General features: G+C 39.0%; 1 protein-coding gene across 2 annotated transcripts in view; it reads right to left on the bottom strand.

Moving 5' to 3' along the window:
• The window catches only part of npas3 (neuronal PAS domain protein 3), a 363,595-nt gene that overhangs the window by 54,342 nt on the left and 298,773 nt on the right, over positions 1-10,480 (bottom strand). For both annotated transcript variants that reach the window (XM_085441080.1, XM_085441081.1), the window contains exon 6: positions 2,918-3,098. In XM_085441080.1, coding sequence (XP_085297206.1) covers positions 2,918-3,098 — 181 coding nt within the window. The remainder of the gene's footprint in view (positions 1-2,917; positions 3,099-10,480) is intronic.

Genomic DNA, 10,480 nt, shown 5'->3' on the forward strand with positions numbered 1-10,480 from the left:
ACTGCTGTAGAATCAAATCAAAGATGCCCAATTCACGCATTCTTTCTATACTTAAAAGCTTTCTATCTAAGAATGACATGCATTCATTCTCTGACAGACGCATCGGAGAGCAACTTGGGGTTAGTATCTTGCCCAAGGATATTTGGCATGCAGACTGTAACAGCCAGGAACTGAACCACCAACCTTCCAGTTAGTAGATGAGAGCAATTAGAGATTTAAAACCTTAGGATTGAGGATAAGGGTAAGGCTTTTTTCAGAATAAAGCTGCTGTTTCTCAGGCGAGTTTTCATAGAGAACTGACCAGTATTAACATATTTTCTCACAACTGCTCTGATCAAAGATTATATGATTCAAAGTGGATATCTATGATTATACTACATATAGATTTACAGGGGTAAGAACATTGGCGCATGGATTCTTTTACAAGATGAGTGTAATACACTTGATTGATGGTGTCAATCGCTGAAGAAGAATAAAAAGTTCTTTGTCAGCCTGTGGATTTATTTCACGTTTGTCATTGTTAAAGAATTTTAAATCTTTGGTTTCTTTGCTGTATGTTCTGGTCTTTGTTGTACTTTGTTGAACTTCCACCCCAATCAGTTTTAGCAAATATTAAAAGGGAGTTTTTCCTTCCCACTGTCGCCAAAGAGATCGCCCATAGGAGGTCATCTGATTGTTGGGTTTTTTTCTGTCTTCTCTGAATTACTGTAGGGTCTTTGCCTTACAATATAATGTGCCTTGAGGCAGCTGTTGTAGTAACTTGGGGCTATGTAAATAAAATTGAACTCAGTTTTAGTTTGTTCCGGCTTTTTGATCCTTCCTCAACCCCTAATGACAAAAAACCCATGGAGGTGCACAAAGAACATCTAAAGTCCACACAGAAAGTATCCAGCCAACCAGGAGATTCAAAAGTGATGTAGACCAGGTTTGCGGCTACAGTCCTAATCACAGCAGAAGGATATCACCCACCCTTAGTGTGGCTGTAGAGTCAAGGAAAAAGATACAGGACAGACCGATGCCCCAAAATCTCATTGCAGAAACAATCCAACTCAGAGAAAAAAGCACCAGTGAAAGAACTGAAAAACATCCAATTTACAATACTGGAGGTTGGGATGAACAGCACTGTTACCCTGGACACCTGAAATAAGCCCCTTCTTCTCCTGAGAAAAACTCATACAAATTCATACAAGCTCTGCTGCACCCCTTCCTTTTCCAAATTAACATTAAATAACACATACATGAATCCTAATCCTCCCTCTTCCTCTCTCTCTGGTCAAGTTATCATTGGGGATCACTCTTTCACATCCATATATGTCTGCCTGAAACCTCTCCCTCCCTTTTCTCTCTCTTTCTCTGGACAAATTAACATTGCTAAGCACTCATGCACATTCAAACATGTCCCTACATCCCCTGCCTCTCTTTCTTTCCATCTCTCTAGGCAAATTAACATGGGAGAACAAACACCTTTGTCCTCGTTTCCTTGCTTTTCTCTTTTGCTCTTTTTCATCGTGTGGTTGAATTAACTTAGGAATCACAAAGAAATTCATGTAAACTCCCATTTGTATTATTTTCTGCCTATACATGTTTAATTTCTGCTGCTTTTCTTTCTCGTCAGACAAAAAGATGCTGATGACCACATACATGTGCTCTTATCCTATCTCCCTATACATATCCAGTTTGGAGGGTGGGGAGACCAGGTTAGAGGTTTGCAGAATGTCAAAGGAAAAAAAAAACTGGGGGAACAAAAACCTCAAATGTGGAACTTCAATTAATTTAAAGCCCCCACCCATCCATCAGCTGCACCAATCAGCCAAGAATAAATCCGCGGCAGATCTAATTACGGTGCCGTCTCCGAAGACCCCGGCTGCCGCGAAGCCAATCTTCAACTCCTTGTTTGAACAGGCTGATGAACTAAGGGACTCGATGGATATCAAGTCATTTTGTTTAATTTATAAATGGATTTTCCCCTAATACTTAAATTATCATCAGCATGAGAGAGGGAGAAAGTGAAAGAGAGAGAGAGCACAATCCAAAGCGTTTGTAAGGTAAAAAGTCTTGAACATGTGGTGCAGGAGAGGATGGAGGGATAAATGGATGGAGGGATGGAGGAGACAAGGCAAAGAATTCCAATGAGAAATGTGTCCTTTCCCAGTTTATAGCAGTGATGGCTCTACAGTGTGTTGAATCAATTTGTTCAAACATTCAGCAAACGATAGAAGCACCAAGGTTAGAGAATGTTAGCGAGAAATGGGTTGCGACCAAGGAGAACCCTGCAGACTGAAAAATGGAGCCAACACAGAAGCATCACTGACTCCCATGTTTAAATGGCCAGCTTAACAGGATCAAAAACATATGTTTACACTTTTGACTGGTCATTTTTTTCCTGCATGCATCACCTTGACGACATAATTCAGACTCAAACATCTAGACCCGAGACCGTTCAGATATTCTGCTGAGGCTAACACCTACAATTTGACTGCCATATAAAGTGCTCCCCAATGCTATTTCAATGTCTTTCAATCAGTCTGTTACAAACTTTGATTTCATCTAGCTTCAGGAGAAACTTCCTGAAAAATCTAGTCCAAAAAGGTTTATCTGCATACTTTTCAAGAGAATATAGAAGCTTTCTGAGTCAAAAGTCTTGAGTTGTCTGGTTTAGTCAGAGTCATTGCAATTCTCCTTTGGTTTTATCAAGGTCAGTCATCAATCTCTTAAAAAGCAAAGCCTGTTGTCAATTTCATTTTTCAAGCCTCTAGAACTCAAATGGATTGCTTAATTTTGATGGTGAAGTACTTCACAGCAGTCGTAAGTATTGTCCTGTTTGAACCTTTGTAACTTCTTTTCTCAGCTTGAGGATCTGTGGCAAAAATACAAATAAAGTTTCCTAATTTGAAGCCACTCTCCCATGTTTACCTACCTGGTTCGGGCGTCTCAGAGTGTGACGATGAAGAAGCCGAAGAAGCCCCGTCTTCGTTGACTGCTCCCTGGGATAGAGACATCCCTCGGCCTGGAGGAAGTTTCATCCCAAGCTGCTCTGCCATCTCCACATGATCGCCAGGGTGGATGTAGTCAAACACACTGCTACCAGTGAGCTCCACCTGCAGAAATAAAGCGTTGCTAAAAATCATCCTGTAAAACCCTTTTCGTTCTTTCTTTTGTTTCTACACAATCTTTAATTTCTTGGCTCATAGTTTACTGTTTATTATTTGTCATTTATTTTAATAATTGGTCCCACAAACCAGTGAAGAATTTGTGTGTGCTGAAAAACACTCAAATCTCAAATATGGAGAAGCAATGGCTGTTGGTTTTTGGACAGTTCGGAAATTGTTAATTGCTGAAATTCTGTTCTTTGGGGTATCATTTTCATCTTTTTTTTGCTGATTCTTCGTCCTCCTACTCCGCAGCTTGTCATCTTTCTTTCTCCTCCACCCTTTACTCCACGGCTATTTTTCAATCCATAGTTCCATATCTCTATATCCCATGCTGTTCCTTTGATTCCTAAATTCACCCTGTTCCCCTCTGTCACTCTTCTACTTCCACCAATACAATAAAGGCAATCCATCTCACAATGCACACTTTTGTAGAACTGGTAGGATTGAAGATTTTCCCTCAGGAAGAAAAGACAAAATGCATTGAGCATGCATTAAAAGTCTGCTGTAGATGGAGTTATTGAGCAAGCAGAAAAGAGACGCAATTAAGACTCTTACTTAACAGAAAAATCTCTTGGAAAAGGCAAATGCATCAGTTTATTGCAAAATATTCACGTCTAATGAATTCTTCTTTTCTTCTTTTCTTTTCTCTTTGACATGTTATATTTTATTGGTAAGTGACCTTGTTAAGTAAAGATGGTACCATCTGAGTATTTATTAATCAATCTGTGTAGTAAAAGAATGGCTATATGTAAAATATTATACTTTCAGGCAGGTCAAAAAGTCGAGCTCTGCCACAAGCATAGCAGATTAGATAATCTTACTGTTGTAATGTTCTTCTATGCATCCATTTGGGAAATCTAGTTTAGCCTGCTCAAAGTTGCTGCACACCTGCAAGGTGCTTTGCAACCCACCTCCACCTGAGCTATCAGTGTCATATCTGTTATCATTGACACCTGCTTTGCTCTGGGCTGGGGTCCTTTTGCTACCCTCCCCATCTTAAACTTAGGACGGGGAAGTTGCACAACAAAGCCACGGTGCTAAGCGTTACTACAATCACTCCTCTTGTGAGTGTTATGGTCTGGACAGAAAAAAACAGTAATAACCTTAAAGAGTAGGATAATTTAGAAGCCCTACCATTTGGTAGAATGGGCTATGATTTTGACCACTGTTTTTGATTGGGTCATCTCTTTAACACTGCAGCCCCTCTTGCTCGCAGTTCAAATCAATATAATCGCTCTAGGAATGCTACACTAGTATTATATTTTTAACAGGCCAACTAACACCTCCACCCCTCTCTCTTTCATCCCTTCTCTCCTGCTCTTTCTTCTCCTCTCATCCCGCTCCTCTAATCCGTCCCTTGTCAGCCGTGGAGAATCAGCAGCATTTTGTCTTTCTTATGGAAATGGAATAAATAAGCTCCCTCTTATTAAATAAATACAGAGTCCCTTCACCTTAAAGACTCTCATTAGTGGCGATGGAAGCGGATTTGTCTTCGTTAATTGGGGATGAGACGAGCAAGCGCCATCTAAACCACAGCGTTACGCTTACACGCAAACACACATGAACACACACTGGTGCTTGCAAAAGCAAAACACGCAGCTTGCACAAACAAATTCCTGTCAAGGTTAGAAATGCACAAACACAGCTTGTGTGACGCACATTTACTCACACACATAATTAGGTACACAAGTTTCAAAGGTGTGATGGTTGTGCTCTGCTATTTAACATGTGTGTTTTCATTTGTAGCATATCAAAAAAGATTGTGCACATTTATTTCCACATGCTAATCTGGTTATGTATGTTTGTGTGTGTGTTCAGGTTTTTTGGGGGTCCGCTGGGACAAAGGGGATTACATGGGTGTAATCCCTTTAATAAGAAATCCCTTTAAGGCAATTTAGTCCCCTCATAAAGTCTCATCTGGAGCAGAAAGTGATGATTAAGAAATGAGGCTGATCACTGAATAACATACACACACACATTCAGACCCTGGTGCACCATGGGAGTTAGTGTTCATGTTTACACATTACAGTGCTAATTGGATCTACATTGTTCTTCCTTGCAATAACACGCTGACTTTTAATCAATTAAAACTTGGCATAACTATTTTACATAAAGTCACTGGTGGAGCTAATTACACAGAGGAAACAATGTAGAAAAGAAATTAGACATTCTGACACTTGCTGCAACAACACTTTAAAATAATTATCATGCAGCAGACCGAAAAATAACACATTACTGTAGACAAGTATGTGTCAGCTAGAAGTATGTAAAGGGTAGTGGCATTTAAAAAATTTTATAACCCTAGAAACAGTTTAGATGTATTCTAACATTGAAAGTAAATAAAAGTAGAGCTTTGCTCTAATACTAACAGAACTGACTTGTTTTTTTCTGGGGGAAAAAAAAGACATCCCCCACTTTTATTTCCAGTGGTCCTAATCCCCTTCTCTACTCGCGGGGTGATGATCAGTATAAACATCACAATGGATTCATAATAAATTATTTTTAAAAAACATATGGCAGTTAATAATTGCTATACGTTTGACAGTGTTCATCCAAAGTTTCATTCAGATCGGCACATCCGTTAAAGAGACAGATGGAAGGGAGGAAGCTGTTGAAATATTTTTATTATTATCCTTTATTTCTCCTGGTGAAAAGCCAGCAAAAGTTACAACAAACAGAACTGGCAGATAAAGTAAATGTAATGAAATTTCAAAATAAGTGTTCTTACAGAATTCAAAAATTAAAATGAGTTGAAATTTGTGCTAAAAACACTAAAGGTCAGGTAAAATAATTTCCACAGTTATCTCTTCCTTTGGTAAATGCTACCATTAGCTGCAGTACTCAAACACTGGTGCAGTCTTACATTGCACAGACATAGTGGGCATTTATGCTTCAACGGTAAATGGACGCCATAGCCGTAAACTCCCCTGAAATTGTACTCTGGAACCAACAGCAAAAACTGCTGTGCCCCTAGAAATTCAACTTCATGATTGGCCTGCTCAGCCTGCCTCCTGTGCATTTTCCAACTATTTTTATGTAGTTTTTGAATTTATTAGTGAGAGAATAACAAACATTGCCTAACTAGGATGAATAATTATCCCAGCATCAATATAAGTACTCACAAATATCAGGAAATTACAGGAGGAAGGTTTCTGAAACTGTTGGAATGGATGTTAGGAAATGTACAAAGTGGAAAAAATTAAGGGATGAACACACCTGGACCACATCAAAGACACAAAACCCAGGAGAGACAAATTTATTTGAGTCTATTGGATGTCACCACTTAACCACTTATAAAACAACGGACATGACTACGCTGCAATTAACAGGAAAATTAGGTGTTTAAAAAGTCCATGTAGCATGAAAAAGGTTTACTTTAAACTGTAAAAAAGAATATTAAGGAACCCAAAATAAAAACATGGAGCCACAAATGAGCAGAATAGGAATCTGTCTGGGAACAGTGGAGGAGTTAAAAGTTGCCCTAAGCTTTATGTATTATTAGATAGTGGATGCTAATATCTTTAATGTTATGTTGTGCATGTTCGCAACACTTTATACATGAAGAGTAAATCAAGAATCTGTTCCAAAGATCACCTTAACACACAATGAAAGAATCTAGGCCAAAGCAGAAGCCGAAAGTTTCAAGTTTTCACTTGAAGCTAAAATTATTTAACATTGTACATTTAAAATGCAAAATTTCTACAATGCCATTACAACTCAACTTGCTCAGTTGACAAGACACCTCTACATTAATTTTTCGTTCATGTCAGAAGAAGCTAGGAAAGGAAACGAACGTGTGTCTCAGGGTTATTATTGTTAACGAAAACTAACGAAATAACGAAAACTAGAAGTGAAAAAACATTTTCGTTAACAGAAATAAAAATAAAAACAACAAAAGGAAAACTAACTAAAACTGTAATGAGTGTTCACAAAACTAACTAAAATTAACTGAATTTATAGCAAAAATGTGTTTAGTTTTCATTGATGTGTGCGTGTCATACAATAGTCAAGGGTGAAAATGAAGTTTAGTTTCCAGATTTATTCTTGCTGTGTCTCATTATGCCAGCAGGTGGCAGTACGTTAGTCGAGTCGTCTGTGTTGCTGCTCCGTCCACGCGCAGAATCATGTCAGGAAAAGTCAGAGAAAGCGCCAGAGTCCAATTTGGGATTGCTTTGAATATGACTGTGTTTTGGATAAAGCAAGTGTCTTGTAGTGGAAAGAGACAAATAATGAGGGACATTTCTAAAGGGAAAAAATCCCACAAACCTTAAAGTGCACTTGAAAAGCTCACACAAGAAGGCTAACCTAGCTTACCTTGAGAAGGTAAGGGAGCACACTCAACCCTCTTCCCCAGAAACAGACGCTAAGGCAAGGCAGCGTGATGCATCCCGAGACAACAGGACGGGGATATCTACATAACTGTGTGAGTCAATTGCCTTCAAAAAGTTTATCAATTCACTTGAAACAAAATTACGAACACCCGGTGCTGCAAGAGTTAAAAGTCTAATTGGGGCCAAGATATACATTTTATAGTTGCCTGGTATCAATGGTTGTTCATCTGCCTTTATTCATTTATTTATTTAAAGAACCCATAGGTGGGAATGTGAGTTGTCTGTCTCTGCGTGTTAGCCCTGCGACAGACAGGCGACCTGTTCGGGGTGCAGGGTATGGTAGCTGGAATAGCAACATACCCAAGGATAAGCAGAAGAGAATGACTCATATGATGAAACTTAATTATTGCAAACACAACTAAAACTATAACTGAAACTAATCAAAACTAAACTGAAACTAAGGATTTTCAAAAAAATAAAAACTAAACTAAACTAGCAAACAATTGGTAAAAACTAATTAAAACTGATATAAAATTGAAAATCTGAAGTCAAAACTAAATAAAAATAAAAACTAATGAAAATTGCAAAACTATTAAAACCCTGGTGTGTCTGTATGTTCCTGCCTTAGAGCCACCATGCCAAAGTGCAATATGTTTACTTGGCGGATAAAGTGACTCCTGATTTAACACACACAGTTTGTGCCAGTTTCTGTTTTTCACCAAAACACAGCGCTGAAGATGTATGGCAGCCTACGTTTTTTAATCAGGCGGGAACCTTGGCAACAGCAACATCTATATATCAAGCTATCCTTCCAGCTTTCCATACAGAGGTTGGCCAAGAGATTTAATACCATTTCTTTTTTCTCTTTCTCCTAATATCTCGTGTATATGGGGTAGCGAAGTGCGACTAAATTCAGCCTACACAGTAGGCAATGTTTTCAGGGACATGAAGATGTTGGAATAGGTTTCCAACTTTGTGGGGACCTGGACCATCATGATTTACCTACGAAAACATAAACAAAGAGAAGGGAAATGTGGGACATTAAAGTTGTCTAGGACTCGAGGTGGCTAAACTATGACACAAAACTGGGCATTCACATTTGTTAAAATATCCAGTAATGCATCCATTCAGTCAGCACTGCTCTATAAAGATGGAAGAATAGGTATGGGGTAGTCAAAGTTCGTCTGGAGACCTTTATCAAAACAGGCTTCGTCTTTTCAATCTTCTCATTATGTATTATTTGAAAAGGATGGACAACAGATACACTAGCATATTGCAATTCCCCTGCATCAAAGCTGGTTCGGGCCACTCCAGCATATCACTCAGACACAGGAAAAGCAGGACTTGAAATGGACTGGAAATGACGACGGAACAAATCCAACTTATGTGATTCCGCTGAATCAATCTTCCATGTTCTGTTCAGGGTATGTTTAACCTCTCCTTTACCAAAAAACAAAGGAATGATTCAAACAACAGATAAAGAAATACATACATAGTGCTATCAGGGGTTTAACAAATTGAGGGATGTGCTGGCTGAGTGGTGACCTCAGCATAAAAAAAAGCCTCTCATCACTCCCATCAGGCTCAGTATGCATTTTGACATTGTTTGTCTGCTTAGAGTCTTTAGATAAAACTTATTAAAGCACAACAGACACGCAGGCTTTATCGCTTCACTCACCCTCCCAGACAAGGACATCAAGTGACAAAAGACAATAAGAATGACGGCGATAACCGTGTCAAACGAGCACAGAGTGAGTGAGAAAGTGTTTTGCGAATGAATCCAAATGTTAAGCGAGTGTGTTCGTGCGAATCAAAGAACGTGTGTGTTTATGTTCGCCCTTCTGCATCCTTATCAGTCCCTTCTCCATATTTTAGGACGTGCACATGTGTGATGGAAGAGGGTGCTGTCAGCTGTAATTACTGCAGACATACTAGTATTCGCGGCACACTGCTCAGCTATGTGAACCTTGCATTTAGAGCAGGAAACCAAAAAGTCTAGGTTGAGGTTTCTGCCGAACACTAGTTTCTAAATTAAACTGGGCTTTCCTCAACTATTAGCTGGTGGGTTAGGGTTAAAGTCAGGGTAATGTAAGTGATTCCTTTTTTAAGAAGCAAAATCATGGTCTGAATGAACTCTTGTGCCAAAATAGGAGCTCTATAAAGTCTGTTATAGACTCTTCTTGTTAGCCAGTGTCTTTTCATTTTATTTTATTATTTTTATTTTTTGTATATGTATAGTGTAACAATGCTGGAGCTGACAGGTGGAAGAAAAGGGAAGAATAAAAGAAAAAGAGAGGAGAAATAGGAGAAAATATAAGTGATTCATAACAATATGTCTTTCATGGAGGTCATAAAGCAAGTGAGCCGAGAGCTGTTTTTACAGAGACTTCGATACAAGCAGACTAGGGCTGGGCCATATCATACCGTTCACGGTAATACCGGTATAACGTTGGGCAACGATAAGAAAATGAAATATTGCGATAGAATATGAGTAAAACGCGCATGCGCAGTGCCTTTGTTTTCGTACGCACATGGGGGTGACGGAGAATGAGAAAGGCGAAAGCGGATCGTTGAATGAAACAGATGAACCAGAATTGGTTTTTAAAAATGCTGCAACTTCAGTGGTGTGGAACTGGTTTAGCTTTCGTACGTCAGATACACAACAAAGCACTATTTTTGGTAGAGCATGCTAGCAGGCCGTCACTTAAAATCAATCCTTTGATTTTCTGAAAATCGACAGTGCCCCTTATGTGTGCCTTATGTATGAATTCTGGTTGTGTTTACTGACCTCGAAACGGTTTTATGTACACAGTGCTCGAAAATCTGTCAAATGTTTTAGTACGACTTTGCTAAGCTACGAAGCCGCACCGCTTGATGGATTGTCGGAGCATTACGGCTATCGTAGGCAGAGCAGAGTGATACATACTGTGCTTCAACATAATATTACCGTATTGTGTGTGTGTATAACCTCTTTTTAAGTTTTGTGGATATTATACA

The sequence above is a fragment of the Copadichromis virginalis genome, linkage group LG19, assembly GCF_057382275.1.
Source record: "Copadichromis virginalis isolate Kocher_CV1m ecotype Utaka linkage group LG19, C_Virginalis_male_GT1.1, whole genome shotgun sequence".
Lineage (NCBI taxonomy): Eukaryota > Metazoa > Chordata > Actinopteri > Cichliformes > Cichlidae > Copadichromis > Copadichromis virginalis.